Genomic DNA, 15214 nt, shown 5'->3' with positions numbered 1-15214 from the left:
CCTATTTCCCTCTTTATAATAATTTTTCTTCCCCTTGTTTCAAAATTCAATCCTCTCTCTTCCTTAGAAAGTTGCACCAATTTCTTACAACATTGACTCCAAGAGAGGAAATAGGCTAATATTACTCCTTTATATTTATTCAAAAGTGATATGTCCACTCCTCATAGCTTCCTTTCTCTTCTTTTTTTATATTATTTCACTCACCTTTTTCACATATCCCATAAAGTAGTATCCCACGAATTTCTAAAGAGAGATATCCAAAAGTGAAATACTAAAAACAATTCCAACTTGGTTTCCATAGTCAAACAAACATGCCAAAAAAAAAATAGTAAACTTTCTAACTTTTGCATGTACCATGCATGGAATGATGACTACCCCTTTTTAGACTCATGCCTTCACGTGAATTGCTTTCCCCAAATGGGCGTGTATTTCAATGAAAGAATATGGCAAGTTACCACAAAAATCCACTTTCTAAAATGAATTCCTTGCCTTTGCTTTACCACAAAAATCCACTTTCTAAAATGAATTCCTTGCCTTTGCTTTAATATATCATTCTCTTTCTTTCTTTCTTTTTTCTTTTTTTTTTCTTTTTTTTTTTTACCATGCATGCACATGTAGTGACTTTCCAATTTTTTATCCGATCCATGCAAACAAGCAACAGATGTTATAAAAAAGTTTCTTGTACAAACGGAAATAACCAAAATGGGTTGGCATATATGGATGGGACCCACTAGGTGACCGAATTTTAGGAATGGAAACTCCAACTTGGGGTATTTAGAAAGCAAGTGATGGGCCCTTGAATTAGATTATGAGATTTTACAAATTGGGTATATTAGAGAGGAATGGCTAGGTCAGCAACTTTCCATAAGTATTTGGTTGCTAAATATTATAAATGGTCCTTGAATTAGATTATGAGAGGGCTCACCAAACTACCAACAAAAGCAAGTGTCTATAAAAGCCTTATAGTCACCTTCCCATGCACATTTAGATTTTACCATTTTTGAAAAAGAGCAACTCTCAAAATACATGGGCATCATGCATGGGTCGGTTGTACTATTGGGCTACACCATGTAAATTCCTAGCATAAAAACAAAAGGGATATGGGTGTGCATAAGGAGATGGTGTAAATAGTTGACCGAGCACATGGCATTTTTGCATGTAAATTTGTTGTTTACGAACATAGTGGGCCACTTCCTTGGTTGATCAAAACCATTCAAATTAATAGGCTACTAGCATTGACCGAATGGCAAGAGAGAGTGGGCCCACTATAGATGGATGAAATCTAATTTTGAACTGATCCAAACCTTCCAATCGGTAGCCTATTATAAATTGGATGTACCACCAATGATCCAGACCGTTCAATTGATGGATCGCAGTGTAAATTGGTTGCGCACAAATTATTTCCATGGAACGATCCGAACCCACCACTTACTGTACTTGTGAGATTTTCCATCTTGCTTCACCTTGTTCGACCCATTCATTGTTGGACGAAAATTCCAACTCCAAACAGATGCGATACACATAGTTGGGCCCCAGTTGTCCGGATATGTTGACAAATCCAACGGTTGGGTTGCCCAACGAATGGTCTGGATCATCATATGTAGTCAAAATTTCTGTCATCTTGATCTCTTTTTAAATTCAGCCAACATTGGAAATTGGTTATTTTTCTTCAATATTTCATCTTTTAGCTTCAATTCCTTCAAAACTCCAATTAGAATCCTGAAACACCAAAAACAAGGAAGATACCTTAGTAGCATCGCACTAAACATTAAAAATATGCATGATTTCTTACCTAGGATTCACACATAAATGTGTTCATCAATAAGTTGGACATCTTTTTAGATGACGTAGTTTATGGACATGGTTCGCTTGTGGATAATTTCTTTAAATTAGATTTAATTGATTCAATTTCCTCTATATCTTGTGTGGTTGATACTAATAAATAAAATGATTCTATTATTTGGCATGCTAGACTAGGACATATAGAACAAGATAGAATGACCCGATTGGCTAGAGAATGCCTATTAGGCCCTCTCGCCAAGGTCACTCTACCTATATGTGAGCCTTGTTTAGCCGGTAAAGCATGTCGAAAGCCTTTTGAAAAGGTAAAAAGATCTACTCAACCTCTAGAACTAGTTAATTCAGATATCTGCGGACCTATGAATGGAAAGGAATCCCATGGGGCCTCTTACTTCCTTACTTTGATAGATGATTACACGCGATACGATTATGTATATCTGATAGCTCAATGCTTTGAAGCTTTGGATTATTTCAAATGCTTTATAGCAGAGGTTGAGGACCAGAAAGAAAAGAGTTTAAAGGCTCTTCATGCTGATCGTGGACGTGAGTACTTATCTGACCAGTTCAAGGAATTGTGTGAGGAGAAGGCGATACACAGGCAGCTTACTATTCCTCGCACTCTGCAACAAAATGGTGTAGCGGAAAGGCAAAATAGAACTTTATTGGACATTGTTAGGTCCATGATGGCGCATGCCAAACTCCCAATATCCTTTTAGGGGGCGGGCGGGGGGGGGGGGGGGGGATGCTGCCTACGTACTATATAGAGTGCGTTCTCAATCAATTCCCTCCACAACATATGAACTTTGGAATGGTGAAAAGCCCAATCTTGAGCATTTGTGGCCATGGGGATCGGCAGGCTATGTTCACAACCCCTCCCATAAGTATGGGAAACTTGGACCTATAGCTCGAAAGCATATCTTTATAAGATATTCTGAGAGCTCCAAAGGCTATGTGATGTATGGTGAACATCGCGATGGAGGAATGATTGAAGTAGAGTCATGCAATAAAAATTTCATTGAGAATGATTTTCCTAGCATAGGCGACACTAATAAGGATCTTGACCTCTATGAGTTGGAGGAGGAAGACATCTTACCATCTTAAGGCAAGGGTGAGGAATTAGTTTCTAATCCTGTAATCGCTGAAGATAGTGAGAGTGATCTGCAACCTAGTGGTAGTGTGCCAGATAGTGGGAGTGTACCACTACATCCCCAAGATTCTTTAGTGCATAGGAGCAAATGCGAAAACATTTCTCGTCGTCATTTTGAGATTGAAGGGGCTAATGTTTTCATGTGCACTCCGATTGATGATGATGAGCCTACTTCTATTAGGGAAGCGCTCTCATCACCCATTAGTGGTGAATGGATGGTTGCTATGAAAGATTAGTTGAGTTCCATGGCTAAGAATCAGGTCTGGGAATTAGTTGACCTTGTGCCTGGGCAAAAGGCCATTGGAAACAAATGTGTCTTTAAAATTAAACGCAAGGGAGATGGTTCAACTAATAAATATAAAGCGTATCTTGTGGCGAAAGGTTATACTCAAGGAGAGGGTATAGATTATGGAGATACATTCTCCCATGTGGTGAGGTTTGCCTCTCTACTCATTATCCTAGCTATTGTCAAAAAACATGATTTAGAACTTTTTCAGATGGATGTTAAAATTGTATTTCCCAATGGAGAACTGGATGAAGAGATTTATATGACTCAACAAGTGGGTTTTGAAGTCAAGGGACGAGCGCAAAGTATGTCGTCCCAAACGTTCCATTTATGGTCTTAAGCAGTTGTCCAGACAGTGGTACTTTAGGTTTCACCATTTCATTACCTCTGCTAGTTTTGAAATGGTTGAAGAAGACCATTGCGTGTACATAAAACGATCCAAGAGAAGTATTCTTATTCTAACTTTGTATGTTGAAGACATTCTCCTTACTGGAAATGATATGGATTCCATTGTCGCCACTAAGAAGTGGCTATCCTCTCCTTTTGAGATGAAGGATATGGGTCAAGTAGATTACGTGCTTGGAGTTAAGGTCATAACAGACCGCTCAAAGAAACTTCTTTGTTTGTCTCAAGGGACTTACATTAAGAAGATCATTGAGCACTTCCGCATGCATAACTCTAAACCTATTGACGCTCCAATGGAGAAGGGATACATATTAAGCCTAGACCAATGCCCAAAGACAGATGAGGAAAAGAATAAAATGTCCAAAGTACCTTATGCGGTTGCGGTAGGGTCTGATGTACACAATGTTGTGTACACGTCCAGACATTTGCTACGCAATTGGCATGGTTAGTCATTACCAAAGCAATTCAGGATTTGCTCATTGGAAGGCAGTGAAAAGGATCCTTTGATACCGTCATGGGACCGCTGACCTCGTCTTATTCTATCATGGTGGAAACTTGAGACTGAGAGGTTACAGCGATGCTGATTGGGCTAATGATAGAGATGGGCATAAATCCACATTGGGTTACACATTTCTACTAGCAAGAGGAGCTATCTCTTGGTGTAGTAAGAAGAAGACTTGTGTTCCCCTGTCCATGATGGAAGCAGAGTACGTAGCATGTTCGGTAGTAGTTCAGGAAGTTGTCTGGCTAAGGAGGTTCTTGAAGCGGTTGGATGTTAAAACACATACTGACGAGACTGTACTAATTTACTGTGATAGCATAGCTGCTCTAGCATATGCTAAGGATCCCAAGTACCATGGTAAGACTAAGCATATTGATGTTCGATATCACTTCATTTGAGATAAAGTTGTGTAAGGAGAAGTGGTCCTAAAGCACATCTCCACTAGTAGTATGGTTGATGATCCCTTGACTAAGCCCATAGCTAAAGATTTATTCCTTTCTCATGTGAGGAGTATGGGACTTAGTAGAATTTGATATGTTTTTTTTTATGGACATTTTTTTTAGTGATTGACATTTTTACCATTCGTTTGATATAGATTCACATTTTCATTATGGATTGCTATATTCTTTGTGATTGAGTATACGTTTTTAATAAAATGTCACCGAGCTTGAATCGACCCATATACACGGGACATTCAACTTGGAACTTAGATAGCGAGCAAGATGAGACATGCATATCTTTGGCGCTTGAATGGTGAGCAAAATAAACTACAAGCTTATCTGCTATATGTCGCCATAGTTGGAGCTAAGGTGAGACCATCAATTGGTTGATCATAGAGCATCTCCACGACTCTATGTAGCCTGTATGTAGCCGAATGTGAGATTTTAGGAAGGCGCTGTAAAAGTGACTGTGCTGAAACTCAGGTTAGGCACTTGTATTTTGCAACTAGACTAAGATTCGTATGGCATTCTTTTATTTTTAAAGTGGCATACCTTTTTTTGTGGGAATCACGCCATAACATACATAACTTACTGTATGTGCTTAGCGACGACCAATAGTGGTAGTGATGAATGAATCCATGCTTCGTCATTGTGTGAACCACATGGATCATAAATAATACTTTGATCCTATTTGTGCCCTTTATTTGACCTTAGACTGTCTTAAAGAAGAAACTCAATGATGCTACTTTAGAATGTACCTTAGGATCATGATTGATGCGACCTCGCGGGGCATGTCTAGGAAACCTGTTGAGCCTATTTGAAGTGGCATGAGAGCTTAGGGAAGATTTTTTTATACTACACCATGTTGTGTGACTCATAGCCATGGCGACTATGTCCGAATTGTATTTTTCGATATGAGTCATGAGTACATTACATATCTTGGGGTATATCACTGCTTATTTTTGAGGGATTAACAGTGTTGAATCCGGTCTAATCAAACTGTCTGGGACATAAGTGAAATGTTTCCGAGTGATGTGCTGTGTTAGTTAGATGATGACTTAACACATGACTCCTATTGTTGTATTTCTTTTCTCGTTAGGTCGAACATTCCATTTCCAGTATGAGGAGATGAGTAGAAGAGATTTTGATGAGAGAGATTCCTTCCCTGTGTGTGCGAGCGGGAGATGTTGGGATATGCATTTAGTTACCCAAACCCAATGATCCGCCCACATAGGTTGGTGGGCTCAACAAGCTTAAATGGATAAATCCAATCAGTTGTGATGGGACATGAGAAATCTCTTTTTGGCTTATCTTGATAAGCAATTAGAGTTAGACTTGGGTGGGATTCCTAGACTCGATCCTATCTTGAGAAGGAGACTTAGAATCCTAGACTATATATATATATATATATATATATATATATATATATATATATAGAGAGAGAGAGAGAGAGAGAGAGAGAATAGTGTTCCTGCGCAGCTGCTCAGATAGAGTATCTGAGCAGCTGCTTCAAAAACTCATGTGGCCCAACATTTTTGGGGTGATCCAAAGCATTCATTTGGAAGGCCCTTCCATGGATAGGGTGTGTACCAAAAATGAGCCCTTTAGGATCATCCCTAACCTCTCATGCTTATATAGAGGTAAACAGATTGTTGATTTCTGTGTGTACTGATCAATGCCGATTTTTATTTTACAATGCTCAGGGTTATGCTACCCTCCAACAAACTGATATTAATTTGTTCTTAAAAGAATCACAGTTGGAGAATCAGCAAACCATCTTCACTGTTCATGATATCTATAAAGAAGAAACTCAAATGCCATGTGAATGGCTAGAGCTTGCTATACAACAAAAAGGATTTGGGTGACAGTATAATTGGTGCATATATTAGAAAACTAAGAGAAAAAGGACGTTTTGAGCAGTAGTACACTATAAATAAAGCTTTATATCTGTCAATTGAAGCTTAGATGGTCCACTGTAATTCGAACATCATTTTTCTCTGAAATTTGAAGACTTGTTATCCTTAAGAACTATTTCCTAATATACTCCATTAACAATAGTTAGAATTTCGGATTTTAATTAAACTTTACCATGCTAAGATTTATATCATCGCTGTCCTGTTAGATCATTCCCTTCAAATCATACCCACTAATGAAAATCTCATACAGTGATAGGAAGTTGTCAAACATAAACAAAGATCTGATACTCTCAAACTAGTACATATGCTGTAAGCTCATCTATATTGCAGAAACAAGGATACATTGGACATGCCACAATTGTTAAGTGTAAATTGCTACATGACACATGAGTGGCTATAATACCAGCTTGTGGCTTGGCTTATGATGTTGGCCTACTATATAGGGAAATGATATTTTCAACCCCCCCTGCAGTGTGCATTCGCCCCCTTATAGCATGAACAGTGACACTTTTTTATGTCAAATCATGTTAAAAGAGAGAGGGGAGGGGGTTAAAATATCATCGCCCACTATATATTATTGTCTTTAGTTTCTTGCTCTTTTATTATTGTCAAATGTCACTACTTTAGATGTTCTGCTGATTTTTTGGGTAATAGTTTTTTTATAACTTCTATGTTGAGTTTCTGTCAAATATCTTTTCTTCATTCTTTTCAGGCTGTGAATTGAATTTTTCAGTAGCATTTGTCTTTTAGCTTGTATTTAATTTCGTAGTATTCCTCTTTAGTTTGTTCACTAAGTCAGTTTGACTTTACTAGTTTCCAGTCTAGCATTGGAACAGCATTATGTCATATACCTTCTATTTTCTATATCTCTGGTCTTTATACTCAAAGATATGTCATTGGATGCTCTGATATGGTTGCTGATTGCTTCACTATTTCTACTCTTTCAGCAAAGATACCTCTTCCTCTGACCCAAAGGTGTAGATTGACCGACATAGCTACAAATATCGGTACTTATTTTGGGAACTAATATAATTGGTGATTCAGCTCAAGATGACAAACAACAAATGATGCCGATGGGTGGGTCTGGCTTTGATCCTTCAAAGGTATACTGCATTTTATTGTTACAAAATACTCTATCTGAAATGCAGAACTAACTCCTTATCCTGAACATGTTGGTCAATACTGTGTTAAAGGAGTTTGATGGAACAAAAAACTTCTTGAGATGGTGATTCTAGTCCTCTGATCTATTAGAAAAGTTATAGATTTACTACCCTAGTTTTCCCTCCAATGATTTACCCCGAAATAGGTTACCCCCTGTTATTTACCCTTACTGGAATCGACCATTATGGTTCATTTAGATGCTCATAATATAGAAGGTAGAAGGTAAGGAGTATGGATTCCCATTTCTTTACTTTCCCTTTTCTCTTCTTTTCAGAGCTAAGTCAAACTGTACAGAACTGCTTGCATTTGGAAAATGGACAGCCGGCAAGGACTGCTATGTGAATAGTAAATGGCAACCAAACAATGTCAGGAAATGGAAAATGTGTCTTTTTACTTTGATTTTTCCACTTTTTGGTGCAGCCAAACGGACCCTTAGGCCTTGTTTGGATTGCAGAAATTTCTGAAAAAGTTTGTAAAGGAAAAATATTCCTAAATTCTTACTTATTTTACTCATGAAAAAATATAACCTGAAACAACCTTATTCAATTTTTGCTTAGAGGGACCTTCGATTTGAGATAAATTGCCTCCAAATTAATTATAATCATATCATTTCCTTCTAAATTGTGGAAAGAAAAAACATCCATGATAAAATTTTCTGCCAGTGAGGTTTTTCTAGCAATCCAAACAAGGCCCTAATGAATTGGTTAACCTTCGAAAAAAAGGAATAAAAACACAGAAGAACCAGCTCATTCTTTGTCTTACACCCCTACCATTGCATGCAGTCTTGGTACCAATTTGTGGTCTTCTTTCAGTCAAACTCATTCCTAATTGTATAAATAGTTTCCACTTAAAATCGCATTTAGAAAAGTTCTGGTACCAATTTAAACTAGTTTCTTTTAGGCATTTATTACTTTTTTTGTCTAAACTAGTTTCCACTTCAAATCACTCTACTAGAGGCATTAGCTTTTGGTTATAAGATGAGGTAATCAGTGACTGAAATCAAGCCAACCCTTTTGGTTTCAAAGGTTTGTTTTGGCCCAGTGACATCCAGATCTGTTCTGCCCATTCACCAACCCGATTACAGTGACCAATTCCCCCTATTAATATTTATATCAAAATGAACCGTCATTATTTAATAAAAAAAATGTGGACAGAAACCTTATTGCTGCAAATTCATGTTTTCTTGATCACTATTAGGATGCACTCATTCCCATTTGCTTTCTGAAAACAACTTATCCTTTTGTGTGAGAGCTTGACTGCAGAGAAACATAGTCTCAAGTCTTGACATAGTTCAGAACAACTGGGTTCTACAGAGATTTGAGCAGTGCGCTGAGGCAGTCTTGACGAAACTTGTCCACTGAATCAGCTATGAGCTTTGAATTTTACTTCTTTACTGTTATAAATGCATGAATTTTTCCAGATCATTGAGGGAATCAATTCACTGATTGTAGAGTTTTCTACATATAAATGTGATCGATTCTTAAGAAATCATCCACTTGTTTTATGACGATCATCGGAATGACGAGTACTTTTGTTTCAGTGTCAGTATTGAGCCATCTAAAATGGCTTACTTATTCTTATCTGATAGACATAATATGGCTGCGGGAAATAGATTCGATATCACTAGTTCAATTGCTTTGGCAACTGCTCAGATTTCTTTAGAAGGGAGATTAGTTTGTAATGTGGGATTAGCCGCGATTGATGTAAGGACTTTTAAGAGAAGGTAGCTTGTGGATTACCATTCTTTCCCCCTCAAAGGTATCCGTGTCAGTAACCCAGATGGAATGATGTTCACACTCTCTTGTTTTTATAATGCCACTCCTCTATGTTAAACTTTGCAGTTGATATAGGATGTTATAGTTCCATTAAAGAATCAGCACCCAACTAGAGTACTATTTAAAAAGGGATTTGCTATTGTCCATTGCAAAAGGCCTTTTTTGATGGTCTGTCGCATGTCAGAGTAGCAACCTCGTGAATGAAGAAAAAATATGTTGAAAAGTAAGCCTGTGCGGCTGCTCTTACATGCAGCAGACCATCTGCGAAATGCCTTTCGCGATAGAAGCTAGTAAATCTCATTTAATAAAGTGAGAAATGCCATAATCAAAACAGGGGTGTGTGGATGTCATTTCCCTTCCCATAAACCATGCAAATATATTTACCTTATGTCTGCTAAATAGATTGCAAATTCCAAACCCTAGTTGAATCTTATGTATATTTTAACTAGGCTACTGATATTGGCACTAACATATTTTGATAATTACACTAACTCAGCTTGCCTTTTATTATTTAACGCAGTTATCAAAGTTATTGCACTTCCATAAAGATCTCGGAAGCCAGTTAAAAATGAAAAGACAAGGTGAATTAGTGCAATTATTAAAATGTGGCAGTGTCAATATCCGTAGCCTTTATCTAATGTACTTTTTTTTTTATTGGTTTGATCTAATGTACTTGAGAAAACCACTGGAAACCAGGAACAATTAAAATATAGCAAAAGATGACCAGTGAAAACAATAAACAATCCACACCTTTTTGTGGCCAAAAGTTTAGAAAAGAGAAGGAATCTCAGTTTTTGAAGTCGCATCTAAGCTTTCTTAGCCTTAGATATGAAGAAGAGATAAAGGTTAATAATTCTCACAACCACCCAAAGCCTGTTTCCTTTCTTTTGTTTTGGTAGGTAAGCTATGAGTATTTTATTAACACCAGGGATTAGCTAAATCCATCCAAACACGTTTAGTGAGCACAGAAAGCTTAATATATCACAAAGTTAGCAAATCATTGAAATTTCTATCAGGAAAAAAACATTAGCAAAAGCCATTTCACACACCATGCTTTGGGTATACCTTCACATGGCAAATAGAGTCATGGAAGCTACTCTTACACCCAAATTTCCTCTTCATGCCCTTCCACACGCTCTCCTTCCTCCCTCTAACTCCAACATTTCCACTTCCTCTCTGAATCTCTCTCTTCATTTCGCAACATTCCCTTTCCAACTCCATCACCCTACAATCAAGTCTCTTCATCTCATCCTCCTCACCCTCCACCACCTTCTCCTCTTCCTCTCGCGATCCACGATCAGAATCCGGCAACACTCCGGCAATATCCTCCCTTAACCTCAGATGTCCAACAAATAGCACCTGCACCACCACCCTTAGGGGCAACCGCTCGTTCTGCGCAGCATGTACACTTGCTGCCCTAGACATCTTCTCACAATCCAACACTTGACAAATCTCCTCCCTTTCGAACTCTGTCAAATGCTTATGTGAATCCAAGTACACATCAATGGCATGGTAGATGCCATCAGTGCAACGCCCCACAACACTAGATGTCCCCGCCGCCATCTCGGTGAGTGCCATGAATGTCTCCCTCTTCAGATTTGTCTCCTTTCCGACCTCTGCCAAGTACTCATCTACTAGTTCCAATACACCAATTACTCCATATGGGTCTGGAGAAGTATAATTTGCGTAGAAAATTTTCAACATCCTTATTACACAATCGATATCATATCGAGTTTCGCATGAGTAACCATAAGAAGGTATTCTAAGATCTTCCACAACAGCTTCATTAAGCTGTTTTCCGATCCGAATTTCGAACCCATTTCGGCAAGAGGCCGAAGCTTGCGTTCCGATCGCCCATCGGAGCATTTCGAACAAAAACTTGCAATGGAGGATTCCCTTCTTATCAGGCAACAGCCTCTCCACAGCTTCAATTACCTCCTTGTGGGGACTCCTATGATAAACATATCTATCTATTTTTACCTCTTGGACAGCCTTGTTCTTTGCATACCTGAATAGGCATCCGGCAATGTATTCTGGTGGGACTCCTTGCTGGATCATTGCCGACATAACAAGCTCGAAAAGTGGGAGAGTCAATGTCGTCAAATCTTCAAACCACCAGTCAACTTCAAAGAGTTTTCTTCTTGTACTAGGCCTATGAAGGCTAGTCTCATCCTGGTTGGCCGGATTATGGATCGGCTTGCCAAGGAGATTTGGATCAGAAAGGGCCTTTGCAGTGATTGAATTCAGGCAGGCATCAATGAGGCCTAGTTGGATTGCTTGTTGAAGAACAGGTTCGCAGGTTCGAATAGCTTTAATGGATTCATTCCAATTGGGAAGAATTCGTTTTTTGAAGAAGGAAAGAGTCTTCCTTAGGAGATTATTGGGGCTGTGTTCTTCAGTCATCTCTAAGTAATATGCAATGCAAGCAAGAGAGACAACATTTTCTGAGGAGAGCTCGGGTTCGTAACCTTCGCAAAATTTCACGGCGAGTTCAAAGGTTTCCACGTCTACGGGGATGTCTGTGAAGCAACAAGAGAGATCTTGGTGGTTCTTCTTTTTCTCTCTAAGTATTAAGGCTAGCTTTGCTGATCTTGAAATCAGATGTTTCTGTAATGTAAAGGAAAAATTATGTTGAAGACGAAAAGGGGAGAAGAATTATAGAGAAGATCAATATATTTCAGGCCAGTTTAAGAAAAGAAAATGAGTCAATAGATTGTTTTGAGTGTTGTTCTTACTTGGTTTAAATGGAAGGTTTTTCCATAAGCATGAAGGAGAATAGGTAGAGACCCAGATGCAGAAAACCTGAAACTGGAAAAAGATAACAACGAGAGACAGAAAAGAAAGAAAACAGTTGATTATTCATTAGTCAGAGAGAGACAGAGAGAGAGAGAGAGAGGATACCAGCTTTCTCTGCTGTCATTGATGGCCATTGTCTTTGATTTCTCTGTGTGTGTTGGAGAGCTTGGGAAGAGTGGTTTGTTTTGCCTTGCCATGGAAAATGCATGTTGAAAGAGACCAGTTCCGTTAGATGACTGATAATTCAAATTTCAAATAGCCAGATATCTCGGTGCACAATGATTTCCAAACGGGATGATTTAAGCGTACAGCTAAAGATCAGGTGCACTCTCTCTCTCTCTCTCTCTCTCTCTCTCTCTCTCTCTCTCTCTCAAATGCACATTTGTAGGCCAAAGATCGAATGGTTAAGATTGTCTGATCAAAGTGATTTTACGGCTATGACTCCCACAGAACGGATTAATTAGTTGGAATCATATTTATGTTATATGGGTCGAACCAATTCAAGTATGAAGTGATATTCGTGCGCCACACCATCATATGGTAACAGAGCCGTAAGAACTGTACATGTGGTAGACTTGTACAACGATCAATGATCTGGACGGTTCACTTGGTCTTACCATGGATGTGTTATATCTCAAATGTTACGCTATCCACACAATCCTAACCGTCGATTAGGTAAGCATAGATTCCTTGGTTTTGGCCCTTTGTAGGATTTACTATATTACACTATACATTCTATGTACATTTTTGAATCTCCTATACAAACGCGGCTAAATCTTAAGCGTAAGTTTCTCATTATATTCCTTTTCTGTAAAAAGTTTTTAGAAAAAAATTGATATCTACAGGTATTTACTTTGATATAGTTTGGCTACCGATATTGGCACTGCATGCTTTGATAACGCACTAACTAATCTTTCTTGTCTTTTATTATTTAAACAGCTGTCAAAGATTATTACATATCCCAAAAAGCTCTTTTAGAAGCCAATTAAAAAAAAAGAAAAGATGAAGTTGAATTTGTGCAACAATTAAAATGAAAACATGGTCGAGCCAATTTCAACAGGTTATATTTTTTTTAAAGTATATGTTGGAGTAAAAAAGTTTGACTCTAATACAATGAGTACAAATGACGTCACCGTCACGGCTAGGCCTCTCGGCTGAGGCAGTAGGCCGTAGGCGGGCTTGGGGAGGGACATCTTGTCCTGGAGCGTCTCTAGATTCCAGTGACCTCAGCCCTATCCCCTCTCCGAGTGAAGGCCTCTGAATCACCTAGTGTGGCCTATAAGAAAGCTCCATGGTGCCTTACCTCTATCCCGCCTTGTCACTGCCAATATCTGCGTCAAATCATGCCTCTACCGTACAAGGCACTGTATCTGTCACGCCCCAAACCCCCACCTTGGGCGTAGGACATGACAGCTCCGTACACCTGCAAGACAAGTCCCACAAATGTACAAGGCTGCAAAGCAATAACAGAAACAAACCTGACATTTCATAAATAAAACATTAAAGTCTCAATTAGTGAAGACCCACAGAGTCAAATCAAATCTCAGCTCTCCCCTGAGTCATAACAAAATAAAATAATTAAGTGTTTACATCTTATTCCAAGTACTCACTTCCTAATGAATTGAAAAAAAAAACTAGACTAATCTCCAAGCCAAAGTCCGGTTCAAATGCTAAGTGTCATGTTCCTCGTTAACCTCTGTTACGTGCCTAATCGGCTGTAACACAAGTAAACATTAGGAAAATAGAAAAAGAGGGGGGATAGAGGTTGATTCGAGGCAACCGGACCTCCCAGCGGCTCGATTCGAGAGGAACCGTGACTCTCCAAAACAAAGTCTCCTTTGCTGTTGTAAAAATCTTCTTCCTTTCTTTTCATTAAATTGCTACTACATAAATACAAGCAAGAGAGAGTGCCACATCACAAGCATACTTACCCACTAATAAGACATCATAAATAACTAACTCTCACTACCCTAAACACATTTGCCACAATTAATGGCCATTACACTAAAACACATACCCAATATTATGCACTAACTAACCCCACATACATCATAAGAAAATAACAACCTCATGAGGGTCAAGACCTGAAAAATATTATATAACCACAGTCAGCTGAAAAGCTCAGTACATAACAAAACACTAGTCTAAGTACAGATCTAAGCATGCCAAGGCTTAATAGGGGTCAGATAAACAGAATCAAAACTAAATACTGAAGTCTCAACTGAATCAATAGCCACAAAGCAGATACAAGTGCATGTCAAATAAGGTTCTTAATTAAAGGTGCAACAAAGCAATTCAAATTTCTAAGTTATGATCAAAGCCAAAAGGTTTTCAAAATTCAAATATACTTCAGAGCCATCGGCATGGTCCAGAAGACATGTTATTGCTTACACCGACAGTCCACGGTGTTGGAACTAGTTCCTCAAAGTTCAGAAGCAAGTCGGCAAGGCTAGCGTTTTATCTCACTGACGGGCTAGAAGTTCCAGTGTACTACCCCCACATTCCTTAATTCCATTTAGGTTTCAAGATCCTGATCAGAACAGAACATAAGTAACAAATAAGGGTCCCAGAAGGTAACCCAAAAGCCAAAAGATCCAAATCCAAAACACAAAACTAGTTTTCAAATTTCAGGTGGGGTCAGACGTCTGGATACCCCATCCGGACGCCCCCTTCGGGTGTCTTTGAGACTTTTTCCAAAATCCAACTCTCGAGTTTTTAATCCCTTCACGTTCAGACGCCTGAGTGGCTCCTTCGGCCGCCCGAACACCCTCAGGCGGGCGTCCGAAGTGCAGCGTGGGTTTTTTTTTTTTTTTGACAAAAAATTCCAGGTTTAATCCGATTTTCTCAAAACTTCACAATTTCATATCTTATTCGTATCTCAATGATGTTTGTTTCCTCAAACTTACACTGACAGTCCACGGTGTTGGAACTAGTTCCTCAAAGTTCAGAAGCAAGTCGGCAGGGCTAGCGTTTTATCTCACTGACG

General features: G+C 38.7%; 1 protein-coding gene across 2 annotated transcripts; it reads right to left on the bottom strand.

Annotated features, from left to right (window-relative positions):
- Window positions 1–10330: 10330 nt before the first annotated feature.
- On the bottom strand, window positions 10331–12448 carry LOC143862731 (Phototropic-responsive NPH3 family protein). 2 transcript variants are annotated; one of them, XM_077373818.1, is made up of 3 exons: window positions 12334–12448; window positions 12168–12234; window positions 10331–12039 (listed from the first exon to the last, which is right to left on the bottom strand). In XM_077373818.1, the coding sequence occupies exons 1-3, from the start codon at window positions 12423–12425 to the stop codon at window positions 10474–10476; spliced, it is 1725 nt and encodes a 574-aa protein (XP_077229933.1). In that variant the 5' UTR covers window positions 12426–12448; the 3' UTR covers window positions 10331–10473. The 2 variants fall into 2 exon arrangements, with proteins under 2 accessions (XP_077229933.1, XP_077229932.1); XM_077373817.1 differs by having other exon boundaries at window positions 12168–12240; window positions 12334–12446.
- Window positions 12449–15214: the final 2766 nt, after the last annotated feature.

The sequence above is a fragment of the Tasmannia lanceolata genome, unplaced genomic scaffold, assembly GCF_043159265.1.
Source record: "Tasmannia lanceolata isolate RefF3 unplaced genomic scaffold, GAP_Taslan_0.1 ptg000003l, whole genome shotgun sequence".
NCBI lineage: Eukaryota > Viridiplantae > Streptophyta > Magnoliopsida > Canellales > Winteraceae > Tasmannia > Tasmannia lanceolata.
The sequence above is the reverse complement of the archived record's forward strand: the minus strand, read 5'-3'. Positions and strand labels throughout refer to the sequence as shown.

Excerpts from the sequence above, each read along its gene's own strand:
- LOC143862731 (XM_077373817.1), bottom strand. The coding sequence starts at position 12,425 with ATGGCAAGGCAAAACAAACCACTCTTCCCAAGCTCTCCAACACACACA. Across the intron at positions 12,241-12,333 it reads AATGACAGCAGAGAAAGCTG|TTTCAGGTTTTCTGCATCTG; the intron begins GTATCCTCTCTC and ends ATCTTTTTCCAG. Across the intron at positions 12,040-12,167 it reads AAACCTTCCATTTAAACCAA|AAACATCTGATTTCAAGATC; the intron begins GTAAGAACAACA and ends TTTACATTACAG.